Source organism: Haplochromis burtoni, unplaced genomic scaffold (assembly GCF_018398535.1).
Source record: "Haplochromis burtoni strain Fernald_Lab_line unplaced genomic scaffold, NCSU_Asbu1 Contig_190, whole genome shotgun sequence".
Classification (NCBI taxonomy): Eukaryota; Metazoa; Chordata; class Actinopteri; order Cichliformes; family Cichlidae; genus Haplochromis; species Haplochromis burtoni.
The window spans coordinates 206,018-222,324 of record NW_024582551.1 but is presented as its reverse complement, the minus strand read 5'-3'; the positions used below and the strand labels follow the sequence as shown (position 1 = coordinate 222,324).

The window sequence follows — 16,307 nt, the reverse complement described above, 5'->3', positions numbered from 1 at the left end:
ACACACACAGAGCAACACACAGACACCACAGACACAGCACAGAACACACACACACACACAGACAAAAACAGACACACACAACACACAGACACAAACACACACACACACACGACACCACACACACACACAGACAACCACACACACACACACACAACACACACAAACACGACACACACACACACAAAAAACACAACACACACACACAACAACACACACACAGACACACACACAGACACAACACACACAGACACACACAGACACACACACACACACAGACACACACACACACACACACAGACACACACACACACACGACACACACACACACAGACACACAGAACCAACACACAACACACAGACACACACACACACACACACACACACACGACACACACACACACACACACACACAGACACAACACACACACACACACACACACACACAACACACAGACACACACACAAAACAGCACAACACACAACACACACAAACACAGCACACACAAACACACACACACACAACACACACACACACACACACGACACACACACACAGACAGCACACACACACACAGAAACACAGACCACACACACACACAAGCACACACACACACGACACACACACACACACAGACACGCACACAGACCACGTGATCAGAGACCGTGGCTGTTTCCTGATTGGTCACAAAGAGGAAGTCAGACGGACACTTGAGATCATTTTATTTTCTTAAACCATCGTTGACGTGTGAAAGCTGCAGTTACATGGAGTCCACACAGTCCCGTCTGTGGGAGCGATACTGTACACGCTTCACTTCTACCTGTGTTTTTAATGCTGCTTCAGGTTCATGGAAAATTACACATCAACACATTAACTTCTCTCAAGTCTTAACCTTGTTCTCACATCAGCCTCCACCTGATTTATAAAAAGTAGCACCTGACTGGAGGGAAAGGAGCGTGGGCGGGGTCTGTGAGGGGAGTCGAGCAGCGAGGGAAACGGGATGTGCTCTGGAGGGAAAACACGGAGGCCCTGAAAGGTCACAGTAACGTTCACGTTTCCTGTGAGCTGGATTATGATACAGCACTGTGCATCTCTGAGAACTGAGCACCAACCTGCAATCTCTCCTGTGCCCAGCAGAGGCAGCAGTGAGTGAGTCGCCATAGAATCGCACGTTAAACCTTTCCAGCCTGTTTTAAAGTTTGCGTTACAGGGGGCGTGGCCTCTTTGACTGAGGCTAACTGTACAAACTGCAAGTCCCGAATTTGTATGTCTCACTTTTTTATGTTTCCTAATGTGGACGAGGACAACCCAGTGCGATGAGCAGCGACCGTGTCAGCTGTTACAGGTCACACCTGCTGGGACTGAGACTTAGGCGATCGTTCCTGTGACCTTTCTGGGCCGCTTTAAATCGAACATGCGTGTAAACAAACAAAAAGCAGGCGACAGATGACTGAAAGCGTTCGAGCCGTTTCCCTGATGGTGGCGGGGGAGGGCGGGTAAATGCTGTGACTAATTCATTGAGTGGCCTCGGCAGGTTTCCTTATGCCTGTTCAGCCGTGACGCTCTCGTCCTCCTCATCTGATCTTCGTCCCACACAGGCTCTGACACTCCTCCTGCGTCAGGAAGCGGTTCTTGTTGCCGCCGCAGCCGCCGTACCAGAAGCGAGCGCACTCCTTCTGTGCGGCGTCAAAGAACCACATCATCGTGTAGTTGTCGCAGCTGCCCCGGTCCTGAGGGAGGATACAGGAATCTGGAGGACAACAGGAGACGGATATTAGAGCACTGCAGAGCGAGACGTGACCCGAAACATCTCAACATGCACGCTCGTCCTTGTTAGAACAATCGTGAAATAGCTCCTCCTCTTTCCTTCTCTCTCGCTGCCTTTTTTAACTTGTATTTATTGGCACAAACATCGTGTGTGCGCTCACACTGTTCAGCTGTCACCGCTGTCCATCGCACAGGCGGGTCTTACCTTTAGAGGCGAAGCTGGCAGGCAGAGTCTTCTCCACCACATTGGGATCTGCGAGCGAGGACAGAGTAAAGTCAGAGAGGCGATAGCTGTGCAGGCGAGCAGTGATGAGGGCTTCTCACAGGTCGGCGTGTTCTGTCACTGAGCAGGAAGTACTGGCACGTGAGAAGAAGAGCGTCGCTTTTACTGTGACCTTTGTCCCCCACGTACATACATGTGTATGCATGTCCGTGTGCACACGGAGTCTGAGCGTGGACAGCAGTAGCAGAGGGCGTGTTATCAGCGCGACCACAGAGGACTTTAGTAGCAAGCAACACGCAGAGCATCCTGTTAGCTGTCCGCTGATAGCAGAGGTTAGTGGGTCCACAGACGTGGAGCGGTCAGCTTGTGTGCAGTCTGGACTTACGCTGGTTCCCACATGTCTGGAAACATTCATATTCCGTTCTAAAGCGGTTGGCGTTGCCGCCGCAGCCGCCATACCAGAACCGAGAGCATGCACCGACGTTTGTGTCAAAGAACCAGGCTGTGGCGTATTTCTTACACTGGTTGCCGATATCAGCGGGCAGCTGACACCGGGCTGAAAGCAGAACACACACATTTACTACAAACAGGCAGCGGCTCCAGCACAGACTGACTGAACGCCTGCATTCCTTCTGATGACCAGCAGGGGGCGACTCAGGAGGAGGAAGCTTTGGGAGAAAGTCTCTGTTTTGAGGGAGGGATGCCAATTTTTTCCCACTGTGACCATACTGCCACGGCCCCAAGAAACACCTTCAAACATAAAGATACAGCGACGGAGCAGTCGGCTGCAACTCTGGGGTTCAGATTCTGAAACCAGAATTTATCCACCTGAGCCAGTGTTGTTGTTAGCAACCTTTATTCCATCATCAGCTCTGTCATCCATCATGGCTGACAAACCAGCACACCCTCCTACCCCGAGCTCCTGTACGTGATGAAGGTCCGCCTCCTTGAGTTGCTTTTACTGCCTCTGAGAGAATGCAGGCTACGTCCGTCTTTTATGTACAGTCTGTGGCTGAGACCCGCTGCTCATGCAGTCGAACAAAGACACGAGGTTAAAGCATACATGACACGCAACATGCCCACCACATCTGTGCAGCTGCTGAAGGAGAGAACATCTGTACACACTTTAATGAAAAGAGTTTGTCTGAACCCTGCACACGACGTCCTCTATTGTATAGAATTCATTTACTGTGTATATGTTGTACTCGTATTACCGTGCATGTGACAAATAAAGAATCTTTTCCTGCTGAACCTCAGAGGTCAGAGGTCGTGTACCCCTGCCATTATGTAAGGCGTTGTCAGAGCGGTCCTTCACCTGCAGCAGTGTGTCTGCGCCGTGTGTGCGGCTACCTTTGACGTGCGTGTCAGAGATGACTTTCTGGCCATTTCCTCTGATCAGAGCGTCGATGACGTCCAGCTGCCCAGTCTGAATCTGTCCTCCAGTCTGCTCCTGGAAGTCCTCTTCCACCTCCTCTCCAAACACGTCCTCCAGCTGTGCCACACCCTGACTGAACACAGCGACCACATGTGTGGACACACTATCACCATGTGAGAGCCTTTCAGCTTCCTAATGCACAACAACTCTTCTTGATTCTCCCAAAGTCAAACATCAACCAAGAATTAGAAATTTCAGGAGCTGCAAACTTTTGTTTTAGTTGAGGCCCACGTGATGGCGATGCGAGTGTGTGATTTACCCCGTTATGAATATCTGTCCTCCCTCCTGGCCGCCCAGCTGGTCACATGCTCGCCTCAGAGAGGGAGGAGGATACGAGGTGACTCCCTCTGAAACAATCACGGGACAAACACAGTGATGGTGAGATATACTCTGCGGTGAAACGGGAAAGGAACTGATGGTTACCGTGAACGTTTAAAGGAAAGTCTGAAATGATAAGTGATAATGACCCCTTCCTTCAGGTGTTCCAGAACACCAGTAATCTAATCTGACTGCTGCAGATGGGAAACATCTTACTGTTGAGGGCGGAGAGGAAGACCCTGATGAAGCGCTGGGCGTAGCCCTGCTCGTCGGCCTTCAGCCTGTCGAGTCTGATCAGGTGCTGCTGTATCGGCACGCTGGCCAGCTCCTCCACCTCCATCCGGTTGTAACGATCACCCACCGCCACCACAAACAGCGCCACCCCCTCACACTTGGCCTTCTGGGAGATGTAGCGCAGCTTGGCCTGGTCTCTGTAGGCCGTCTTGGTGCCCACCACAGTCAGGACGGCCCTCTTGCTGCGCGACTGGCCGGCCTTCAGCAGCACCTCCCTCAGGGTGTAGTCCAGCATCTGTCCCAGCGCCAAAGAGCCGCCCTGCCGCTGCATGTTCTGCATCATGTACGTCTTCATGTCTCCAGCGTTCTGGTAGGTCTGCAGGCCGAACTCCACCTTGGTGCTCTGTTGGACCAGAGCTACTCGGGCCTGGCGGCCGGCTCGGCGGGGCTGTGGACTCACGGCCAGCTGCTCCACCACAGAGCTCAGCAGCTGCCGGGCACCGGCGTATTCATCGGCCTGGATCTCCCTGGAGCTGTCCAGCACCATGACCAGGTCCACATCCGCCTGCTGAGGCAGCACTGGTTCCTGGATGAAGGCGCACTCCTCTGCACGCCTGCAGGGGTCTGCAGAGATATCAGAAAGCGTGATGCTGATGACAGGAAGCTACAAAAGCTACAAGTGACCTGTCGTGTTTGTGCACATCAGATCTCGGACTACTCGACAGGAACCAGGATGCTGTGGCACAGAAGCATTTAGAAAACACGCCAGCATATTCTAATTATTGAACCTCATGGAAGGTCTAACAGTGTGCTCTGATATCAGCCAGCGTGCTGTTACCCATGGGTTCAAAGGTCAACAGGAAACACAGCACACACTGGCACTGTGCACACAGATCCATCAGATCATTCATTGTGCATTTATTATCACTGACTCTCAACCCCGAGTACTGAAAACACGTTCTTTGGCAAAAAGACTGCAGTGGTCTCATTTTTCATGTACAAGGAGTCAGTATTAGTTTGACAGCGTTCTGCTCGCTTACGCTGTCAACCACGAAAAGTCAGAAGAGAGATCAGAGCAGAAAACGATGCTCACCGTAGCAGATGGCGCAGTTCCTGACCTTCCTGAGCCCAGTGGCCCGTTCTCCCAGCACCGTGAACACAAAGTTTCTCAAGTCATCAACCTGATGGGAAACATTGAACAAAGCGCTGAGTACAAGGTTACAATGAAATCTACTCATTAGACATCGTTGTTCAGACTCAAACGATCTTAAGTGATTGAATCTGAGCTTCCTTTGTTTGCAGAGACGCTCGCAGTGAAGCATCGGCTGTTTGTTCTGCAGAGCCGGATGTTGTCCTGATGTTTCCACGTGTGAAATGTGTTAGTTTGATCTTAGTGAAAGGAGAGCAGAGCGGTCCTGGAGGTGCACCATCAGTGGCTCATGCTTTACTTTCTCCTGGAGAGAGGAAAGTTGCAAAGTCAGCACCGGTCCCGGTCCATCACTTCTGCTCAACATATGAAGTACAGCGTCGTGGAAAACTCTTTATCCCCGTCCTAATGTCTTTGGTCTGCGGGAGTTTTCTCCTGGGATCGCTCCCACGGAGGCCATGTTGTTCTGGGTTCTTCTGTGACCTCCTGGTTGAATCGTTGATGCACTCTTGGAGTCTTTCGCTTGTCCAGTTGCTCCTGAGAAGGTTCAGCATGTTCCAGGTTTTCTCCATGTGTGGATTATGGCTCTCGCTGTGGAGTCTCACAGCCTTAGAAATGTCTCTGTGACCTTACTGGCTTTGTTTTCAGCTGCTTCTGTAGGTCTTGGTGTGATGTGATCTTTTAGCCTGCTTTACTTTGTCAGACAGCTTCTAACTAGGAACTAATTGTACTGATTCATAAAGGTGCAAACTACAGTCAAGATGGCGCCGGTGCACATGGCTTGCCGTCCTCGGCTGTATCTGTTTCGCTGCTTTCTACCCCCTCTACGCTCTTTTACGGACCTTGGCATTGTACTTTTGATCCTTTTAGTTGTATGCTCATCTAATGGCTGAGCACTGATTACAGGCAAACACTTTTAAATCTAAGACTCTCCCATTCCTCTCGGGCTGATCCTTGCTGGAATCTGGGCGACGCCACCGCGCCCCAACTGGACCCTCCGACCGGCTTCTTCCACCTACCTCTTCCTAACCAAGAAACGCTACAGGAAATGCGGTAGAAGGAGCGGCCGTCGCGTTCGCCTCAGGGTCTACTTTAAAACCAGAGCACCGGCTACCCACATGCCAGCCTGGACATTTGATCTTTTTCCCTCCTTCCAGGAGGTTAACTTAGGCACCTTCTCCTCTTCCCCTGCACCGGTCGGGTAGGGGTGGCGGCATAGCCTCGGTTTTTAAAATTCATATGCAGTTCGGCAGCTACCCTCACCTACCTACACTAGTTTTGAAGTCCAGTTATTGGGGATGACTGCATCCACGACCACACTCTGCGTGGTGGTTTACCGACCGCCTAAATATAGCAAATGTCTTATCACGGACTTTGCTGATCTCCTAGGCTCCGTTCTTTTTAAATTTGGTTGTGTTCTCATTGTGGGAGATTTTAACATACACACTTGCTGTAAGGATGACTCATTTGCTAAAGACTTCCTTGCTTTAACGGACTCTTTTAACCCGGCTCAGTGGGTTAATGACCCAACGCATGTTAAAGGACATACTTTGGACTTGGTTTTCTCATATGGTCTGGACATTTGTTTTGTGTGCAGAGGCAGAACGTACCCAACGGGACCTCACCTGTCATGTAACCTGTAAGCATTTCTGGGTGTACAGATGGGTAGGCCAGAAAAAGAGTGAGTAGATGTCTGTACAGAGCAGGAGCGTCTCAGCAACATGAGACATCATTGGTCAAGGCCACAAACGCCATTCCAGGCAAAACTCCTGGGACTCCTCCTGCTCCACAGAAACTCTTCAAGTTTCCGTGGTAGCCGCATGAAACATCAACAGATGTTTTTATACTCGATACGCTGACGTCATCATTTCTGGTGTCTCATACAGAAAGTGGATTTTCCCCCCAAGAGTTCAGAGCCTTCAGGAAATCTAAATGGTGGCAGAGTTGGTATAAATGAGGCTTTATTTAAGAAGTTTGTTTGAAGTAAAGGAGCAGCACTTCAAGCACTATCGTCAGATGTCTCCTAAAGAGGAAACACATCTTCATCTTCCTCGTGATGTGGTTCTTTCCAGGTCTTCTGGCTCAGCTCCCTCTTCATGCCTACTGCTGACACCGCTCCACTTTCCTGCTGGATTTTGTAATCGGTTTTCCAGCTTCAGCAGGGATTGGGAAAACTGCTGCGATTCCTTTAGTCCTGTGCTAATGTGCAACCCGCACCCCGCTTCAGACCGAAGGCAAAACAGTCTGAAGAGACTGACTCAGTCAACATCTGGATGAAAAACATCTGCAAGTAGCTGCAGGTAAATGACACCTACCTGCATGGCTTGTTCAATATCGGGAGTGTTCCTCAGAGAGATGACCGCTGGAACAATGTTGAGGGCCCGGTACTCCATCATGGCCGTTACAATGTCGTTAGCGCCCTCTGTAGGCCCGCTAGAAAAGAAGACGGCCACCTTCCTCATCATTATTCCTGCTCGGACTCGTTTGAAGATGTTCTGACCCACGAAGCGCATGGCGGCGCCCAGCTGCCGTTTGTTGGACGTCCTCTCCTGGGCGATGTTCCTCACGGCCTCTAGCAGCTGTGCCTTGCGCCGGTAGTCCTGGAAGCGGATCAGGTACTTGGTGTAGGTGTTGTATCCCACCACAGCGACACGCGCGCCGTGCGGGCAGTTACTCTCTGCGATACTGATGTCATTCAGCAGGGAGAGGAGGGCGGAGCGCTGCCTACCAAAGTCCCCCGGGGTCACGTCATCAGACATGTCGAGACCGAACACCAGCTCGGTGGGGTAGGCCGGGCACGCCGACTGATCTGACGGGCAAAGAGGAGCTTGTGTTAAACTTTCAGCAGCCACCCGTTCATCAGTCACCAGGCTGGTGTCACGTTTATATCGGATTATACGAATCTGTTTACATAAAGGATATTTTACAACTGTAGAGCTAAACGTTTTAATCACAGAAGTGTGAGTCGGGGTAAAGGTGAGCAGTCCCAGCAGCATCTATCAAAGGGAGGCTGTGAACGCCTCTCATGCTAACGTCCACACTGATGAACCTCAGCTCTGTTTGCTCATGCAAAGCTGCTCTCATACCATCGGAGACCAAACATCTGTGTAATTCTTAGATACAACCTGGTGCTCCTGTTTCTGCAGTGAAGCCATAAAAATAAAACTAGTTCATTAACCTGCTAGGACCTGGCGTCCACATATGGGGACGTCACATTTTGGGTTGTTTAGACAAAAATACTAAGCTTTGCTTTCACAGGAGCCATATTGTTGTTTCTCATTTTGCTCCTGTGCACATCATTGCTCAACTGTGACTTTATAGTTTCCTATCAAACACCATAAAGTCCCAATAGCAAAGAGAATTAAAAATGCATGCCATGAAAGAGTCGTAGGAGGTTAAATATACTTAATTACTTAATTATACTTACATATACTTTCTAATGAAAGTGTTTGTTAGAGAAAACATTCTAAAACACTTCTTCAGTAAAGACTCAGAGAAGAGAAACACACAGAACTTCTTGCTAGCAAGGGCAGCCTCCAGACTGAGACTCGCACTGAGAAACTGCCCCGGTCTTTATTTTATACTTCAGTGTGTGTGTGTGTGTGTGTGTGTGTGTGTGTCCTGCTGATCAAAGGGTCATATAACATGAAAGCACAAAAGGTACATCCTTGGTCACAAAGAGGGTAGTCTCCCCGACCCTAGATAACACGGCGAGGAAGTCCAGCAGTTCATCTAAACAAAAGGCACTTAGACTAAAACAGACATAGCTACGTTAAAGCAATAAAACAAGGTGCAACCTCTCATGCTCCCAGGACGTGGGGGTGCATTCCTGGAGTGCACACCAAGCCTGCAGCCTGCTAGAGATCACACATCCTGTCACTACACAATTAATTATATGCCTCTAAGCATACATGGTTAAATATTTCCTAATACAAATAACTACACGCAGTATTCTATCATATGCAAACTTATATCACTAAAAGATTATACTGACTACTAAATACAATTTTCCATTGACAGTGTTTCAGGTCGAGGTCACACAGGAAATCTGCGTTTGGCTGATTGTTTCTTTGCTGTTAAACTGCTGCTTTCTTCCCTACGTTTGAAAGGAGAAAGATTTTTGGGTTGAGCAGAAACTGAGCTAAGAGGTGGCTGTGGTGGATACTGGGCACCAGTACAGCTGCCCAGCAGGTTTCTAAGTAGTGCAACAAACCCAACACAAGCTGCAGCCTGACACCAAGCACGCTGTGTGTGATCGGACCTGCATCGCTCTTTGTGCAAAGTTTGTATAATTAAAAAAATACATCTGCGAATGAGTCAAAGATGCTCAAAGACCACTGTAGTGGTGCAGAGAGAGAGACGTGTGTTTCCAGTACAGAGACCTGTGGGGTGCTGAGCTTATCAGGGGTGGAAATATTCACAGCTGTCCCACACATCTGCATGGACCCACACATCTGCACGGACCCACACATGCTTTAGATCCACAGACTCACCAAACACCAGAAGATTAGATGTTTCATCCAGATGGTCGGAAACTTCTTTTGTTTGTAGCTTTCAGTCATTCTCAGAATTATTTCAACCTCCTATGAGCTGAACTCTTTCATGGCAGGATTAAAAAGTTCTCTTTGATATTTGGGCTGACTGGGACCTGATGAATGTAAAAACAAAGAATGACCAGATTGTGTTCTCATTGTGGGAGATTTTAACATACACACTTGCTGTAAGGATGACTCATTTGCTAAAGACTTCCTTGCCTTAACGGACTCTTTTAACCCGGCTCAGTGGGTTAATGACCCAACGCATGTTAAAGGACATACTTTGGACGTGTTTTTCACATGGTCTGGACATTTGTTTTGTGTGCAGAGGCAGAACGTACCCAACGGGACCTCACCTGTCAAGTAACCTGTAAGCATTTCTGGGTGTACAGATGGGTAGGCCAGAAAAAGAGTGAGTAGATGTCTGTACAGAGCAGGAGCGTCTCAGCAACATGAGACATCATTGGTCAAGGCCACAAACGCCATTCCAGGCAAAACTCCTGGGACTCCTCCTGCTCCACAGAAACTCTTCAAGTTTCCGTGGTAGCCGCATGAGTCGCTGTGACATTAACAGATGTTTTTATACTCGATACGCTGACGTCATCATTTCTGGTGTCTCATACAGAAAGTGGATTTTCCCTCCATTTTTTTTTTACCTAATTTTTGTTTCTGAGACAAATAAGAGCCACATGTGAGGACGTTGGTTTTAAATTTTGATAGAACAGTGGCAGTATAACGTCCTCGTAACTGGATATCAGGCCCTTGTAGAGAAAAATTAATTATTTTCGTCTAGACATCCCAAAATGCGATGTCCACATATGTGGACGCAGGTCCGAGGAGGTTAAGAAAACCTTTTTCACCATCCTGACACTAACGACAGCAATAAATGAAGAAAAATCCTGAGGAGAAGAATCACAACAACAACACTGTGCTGAATCAAATGCTGAAGCTTCAGAGAGTGCAGCTGTGTCCATCTTTGATCCAGTCTGTGGACGTGGCTGCTGAGCTGTACTCACCACGATACCTGACTGTTAGAGTGGAGACACGTACCAGCAGAGCAAGCTGGAGGGAGAACAAACAGCATTTAGAGACGTGCAGGTTTCATTTCCTGAGATGATGTGAGGATGTCAGGAAGTCTTACCACAGTTGTCCCTGATGTAGGTGATCAGCTGACAGTCCTGAGTCAAAAGGAAAGACCTGTGATTACATCCTGTACTAATGTTTCCTTAATGTGGGTGAGGTGGGTTTAAGGTGGACTTACAGTCATGGCTTTGCCTCCAGGAGAACCTCGGGGGCCCTGTGAACAGTGTGATATCTGACTACCATGACAGAAGAATGTTCCTCACATTTGATCAAACAAACGAAGATCTCGACACCTTTTGCCTCATTCACCCCTTCGTGTAAAGTCTTTTATCAAACATTCGCGCTCCGATGGAAGCACTTGGGGTTAGGATCTTGCACACGGATATTTGGCCTGCAGAGCGGAGCAGACGAGACTGAACCGCCAACGTTTGGTTAGTAGGTGACCTGAGCTACAGCCACCCCAAACGCTGCGTGAAGCTCAGAGATCTTTAAAAACCACACAAAGCATTTTCCAGTAATTTTGAACAAGACAGCGAGAAAACTGAGCTCTGTAAAGGACAGCAACTGCAACTGTTTAAACTAACCGTTAGAGTTAAGTTTGGGTAAAAAATACGTTTTCCTTTATCGTTGTAAGAGAGGACGAAATAGATTTAGAGGAAAACTAAAGTTTTCTTATAAATTAATCCACATCCAGTGATCTTTCTGGCTCCAGGCACTCAGTTTGTGCAGCATGAAGTCGGCAGCTTCCTAAAGCTTTTCCACACTCACCCTGTGTCCCGGATATCCCGGTTCTCCGGGGACTCCCGACTCTCCCGGCAAACCCGCGTTACCCTACGTGACGGGATCACAAACAAACGTCACTGACGGACTCAAAGACCGAGCTTGATTCAGTTATCTGAGCAGTGGACTCTCACCCCTCGGCCGCGGTTCCCTTTGGGCCCTGGATATCCTTTCGGTCCCTGCAGCCCCTCCTCGCCCTGCAGAGAAAGAAACACGGCTCGTGAGGTAACGCATTTCCAAATCCAAACACAAGCCCTCAAGTCAACTTGCTGACCACACTCATCCCGAGAATAAACAAGAGCGTTCTTATCTCCGGCCTCCAAAAGCTTCTGGACAAACACCAGCGAGTAAAACTGAAAATGTGCTTATTTATTAAGGTGGCCTGTCTCATAAATCCTCGAAAAGGATCCAGTCGACTTTACCACAAAGCTGTGAGAGCTCAGTGATGCTCTGCTGGCAACCTTTTGTGTATGAATGTGTGAAAGCTGCAGGCAGCACGGCGAGGTGTTTATGAGCCACCAGTGTAGGCAGGCTTGGATTAGTTTTACAGGAGCAGTAAGAGTTTAAAGGGTCCTGGGCTGCAGCCACGCAGCACCAGCAGAGGCTCCAGCAGCCGGTCCGGCCCACACACTCCCACCTCAACACGTCCAACAGCAGAAATAAATGTTTATTTGACCACAAACATTAAAGTTTCTTGGCTACTAACAGAGAAACAGCCCTAATTGGACCCTGCACGGGTGGGCGTGGCTTACATCAGCCTGTGCAACGACTCGATCCACTGAAGAGCTCCTGAACAGTGTTTCTGTGTTACCGTCTGTGAGTATCTGAAGTTTCAGTGCAGCTTTGATACGTTTGCAGTGACATCTCTGAACCCGCTCACAGGTCCATTCTGATTGGTCCGCGCCACGAACACCCGCTGACGTCCAGAAGCAGCGCGAGCGAGCAGCACCGTTTGAATGATGTGAGAGAGCAAGAAGCCAATTTCACTGCTCTCAGAGCGAACAGCAGAATCACACATCAGCTTTACACCTGCAGAGTTTCTGCTCAGCTTCGACGTGCATCGCAGCAAACACGCAGATTATTTCGTGTTCGCAGCACTTTCGTGGAGCTCTGTGAGCTCCTGAACTCGGTGGACTTAAAAACTCTCGTTGGACTTCTGTTAGCCTGAAAACGCTCCGATGTTTGGATCCTAACTCGTTTCTGATCCGTTCCCAGCAGGCCGCCTTTCCTGTCTGCGTGTTTACTGCGATTTAATGCCAGGATGGATTCAACCTGATCTGCTGTGAACTCACCCGAAGACCAGGGTAACCAGGGAAACCGGGATCGCCCTGCAAGACACGGCAAGAAACCCTCATAACTGTGAACGTTGTTATGAATGTGAAGCAGAGATCTAGCAGAAGGATGAAATACAGGATTGTGTATTGTGAAGGGTCACCTTTGCACCTCGGGGGCCCGCGGGTCCGTAACCATCCCGACCGTCCTGACCCTGAAACACAGACAGTCAGCGCCACTGACATCCAATCAAACTGTTTGTCTGAACAGAGCGGGCTCTCAGCTCCTTACCGGCATTCCTCGCGGTCCGTCTGGTCCCGGTGCGCCCTCATCACCGGGATCTCCTGGTTGGCCCTTTAACAGCAACAACAGGTTGTCATGGTGAAGATAACCTCCCCCTTCACACCAACTGGATTAACCCCCCTGGCTCTATATGTGTGGGTGCAGACTGATAACCAGGCCAGCTGGCATTAACCCATAACTGCGGTTAGAAGGCTAACCTGGAGGCTTCACAATTAAAGCTGATGACATTGTGGTAGCCACGCCCCCCCATGTACCCTGTATGGACGTACGTGTATGACCAACTTCCTGCCTTCAGGCCCTGCTGGGTGGAAACTGTGGAGGATGTAATCTCTTCATCTGACCTCTCTGAGTATTCGTCAGCTAATCTCATAAATGTGATCTTATCTGACGTGAAGCGAGGACGTTTATCAGATGTTAAACGATGATGATGTCACACACCTTCTGTCCGTTACCACCGGTCCGTCCAGGTAAGCCCGGGTCTCCAGCGGGACCTGGTCCACCCTGGAGGAAAAACCAGCAGAGTCAGAGCCACACACAGTTCCCTTTTACCTGATTATCCCTGAATGCACCGTGGACAGAGCCCGTCGGTCACAGAGCCTCCGCTCGTCATCAACTTTAACGGCGCTTATCCAAACAGGTGAAGAGTAAACATGGACGCCGCTGGGCGCTGCCAACTGATAAATCTGAGCTTCATTGGTCCTACATCTCCGCTCGGCAGCTCCTCAGTGACTTTTTATGAGATTTCCTCTTTGGATTTCCTAACAGCGGCTCAGGACTGAGCGCGTCTGGTAAAAGAGTCGAAGCTTAGACTGAGACGCTGCGTTTGAATGAGGGAGAGCAGACGTCGCTCTGGGCCGAACTCGACCTGTCTGTCGGTGTTTTCGATGGTGATTGAAGCAAACACAGCGACAGCTGCCTGCAGACTAAACTCGGATCAGTTCTGTTTAAAGTTTCCTCTGAGCGGGACGCTGGACGGTACAGCTTAAAGACTCGTGGCGCTGTGGGGACAGGCCGTTTGTTCGGTGCCTCCGGCCTGCGTCCAGCTTTACGGATGACGGCTTTGTTAAATAACAGACCGCACAGCTCAAAGTACCGAAAATTACATTTGAAATCTCAGCTGCAGCGTGTCTTTGCAGGACCTGGTTACACACATAAAACGTGTATTTCACTCTTTGTTATATTTGTTATGTTCTGTTACATTATTGTTCATCTTCCTGGCATTTGTATCGTTCTCTCTTACTGACCACTCAGCTCATCAAAAACGAAGTGAATGAATACATCAGTGAGTAAGCAGGCTCTAAGCTGTAGACTCTTTTGGTTGGCGGATGTATACGCTGGAAGAAAATAGTTCCTATGTAAAGTTTGGGTCATGATCTTTGGGACACTTATGTGTCACTTATGGTGTGTCACCTCTCTCCTCTGCAGCTGACATCTCCAACACTGGATGAGAAGCGCTGCAGGCCAGACGAACTGAACCGCCCTGTTATTCATTAATAACCAATCATGCTGCAACGGAGAGTGACGACTCTGGGGCGCAAGCAGCACTCGAGAGCGTTCGTTCTTGTTGGCGGTGGAATTCATGTCTCGTTTAGCTCAATGTAAAGAAATTCTCTGGTTTAAACGCAGAGCAGTGCACAGATCGCTGAGCTCAGACCACTTACACCAAATAAAACGAGCATTTAACGAGAGGACTTTAAGATGTGCAGGTTCTAAAGTGATGACATGACAGCGGCTTCGGGGAAGATCGGCCCAGACCGCAGAGGTCCAGGTGTTGGCAGCTGCAGCAGCGACCGTCACACTCGGGATTTATGAAACGCAGCGATGAAGGCTTCAAATCCGACGACCACAAAATGAGCCCACAGCGAAACGAGCCTTAACCAGGATGAAGAAACGAAAACCTCAGCGTCTCCAGAGACTCACAAACCAGGCCGTGGATTTGGAAATCGACCGTTTCTGTGTTGCATCTCGTGATTCTGCAGCTTTCATTAGTGTGTTTGTGTAATAAAGGGCAGATTCGGGGTCAAGTCGTCATGATGAGCGGACTCCACGGTTCAGGGTTTGGGCCTTCAGCTACACAGACAGGATCTTTGTTAGAAGCTGAACACACATCGGGGGCCACTGTTTAAGGTGCAAACTGCTGAGACGAGACGTTTCTACCACAAAGCCGACGTGAGGGAAATCTAAACCTCCAGATTGAGCAACAGTCCCAGAGCCAGCTGATCCCACCAGGCTGATCTGCAGCTTTACCAAATGTGATGCAAGAACATCAAACGTTTCATCGGCGCTTGCAGCAGCTCTGGGTGGCCTCCTCAGACTGAAGCTCCAGCCGAGCTTCAGGAATGAACACCTGAACCCTAACCATGAAACCATGAAACCATCCAGCGATCAGTCTGCAAATCGATCTAAAGCTGCTCCTCATCTCGCTGTGGGTCTGCTCCAGCGGTGACTCTGTGTTTATCCCACAGCTCGAGGAGAAGAAACTGAAAATCAACGTTTTCAATAAATGATCAGCTGACCTGAGGTCCAGGAAGGCCGGGGATTCCTCTCGGGCCAGGCTGACCTCTGACCCCTCCAGGACCCTGCAGAGACAAAGGGTAGCGTGTTAGCAGCAGCAGCATGCGGACATTAAGTGTGACTCTTCCTGCCCTGAAGGCTCACCTGTGGACCAGAAGCACCTTGGCTGCCTTCTAGTCCCAGATCTCCAGGTGGTCCAGCTGCACCCTGCAGACAACACACACACACTCGTTTTCATGTCTTAGTGAGAACGTTGATTCGACTGTAACCCTGACACTAAGACAACATTTTGAGCGTAAAAATGTCTTCAAACCCGTGAGGACGGACATTTGGTCCCCACAGGTACAGTAGCATGCCAATGTTCTGTCCTCACAAAGATGCCTAAACCTGCACACGCACACACACACACACACACACAAACACACACAAACACACACACGCAAACACAAACACAAACAAACAAACACAAACACACACACAAACACACGCAAACAAACACACACAGACACACACAATTTTGCCTGGGTCAGGCAAAATTGCAGTAGCTTCCCTGATCATTTTACAAACATAATCTATGAATCAAACTATCACCTGGAAACATAATTAACTGGTCCATAGCTGTGAAACTGGACATGAGTTCTTGATTCTATGGAGATTAACAGTAATCCAGAAATTTACAAATTTGTCCTGGGACATCG

At 49.2% G+C, this 16,307-nt stretch overlaps 1 protein-coding gene across 1 annotated transcript in view; it reads right to left on the bottom strand.

Moving 5' to 3' along the window:
- Positions 1-703: 703 nt before the first annotated feature.
- col6a4a (collagen, type VI, alpha 4a) overlaps positions 704-16,307 on the bottom strand; it is a gene marked incomplete in the record, with an annotated part of 91,012 nt that continues 75,408 nt past the window's right edge. Inside the window, 16 exon segments of the mRNA XM_042225963.1 lie at positions 704-1,748; positions 1,971-2,018; positions 2,374-2,544; positions 3,339-3,496; positions 3,683-3,770; positions 3,958-4,599; positions 5,069-5,156; positions 7,438-7,931; positions 10,708-10,719; positions 10,799-10,835; positions 10,919-10,954; positions 11,509-11,571; positions 11,655-11,717; positions 12,813-12,848; positions 12,956-13,006; positions 13,084-13,146. Of these exon segments, the coding sequence (XP_042081897.1) occupies positions 1,573-1,748; positions 1,971-2,018; positions 2,374-2,544; positions 3,339-3,496; positions 3,683-3,770; positions 3,958-4,599; positions 5,069-5,156; positions 7,438-7,931; positions 10,708-10,719; positions 10,799-10,835; positions 10,919-10,954; positions 11,509-11,571; positions 11,655-11,717; positions 12,813-12,848; positions 12,956-13,006; positions 13,084-13,146 (2,226 nt within the window).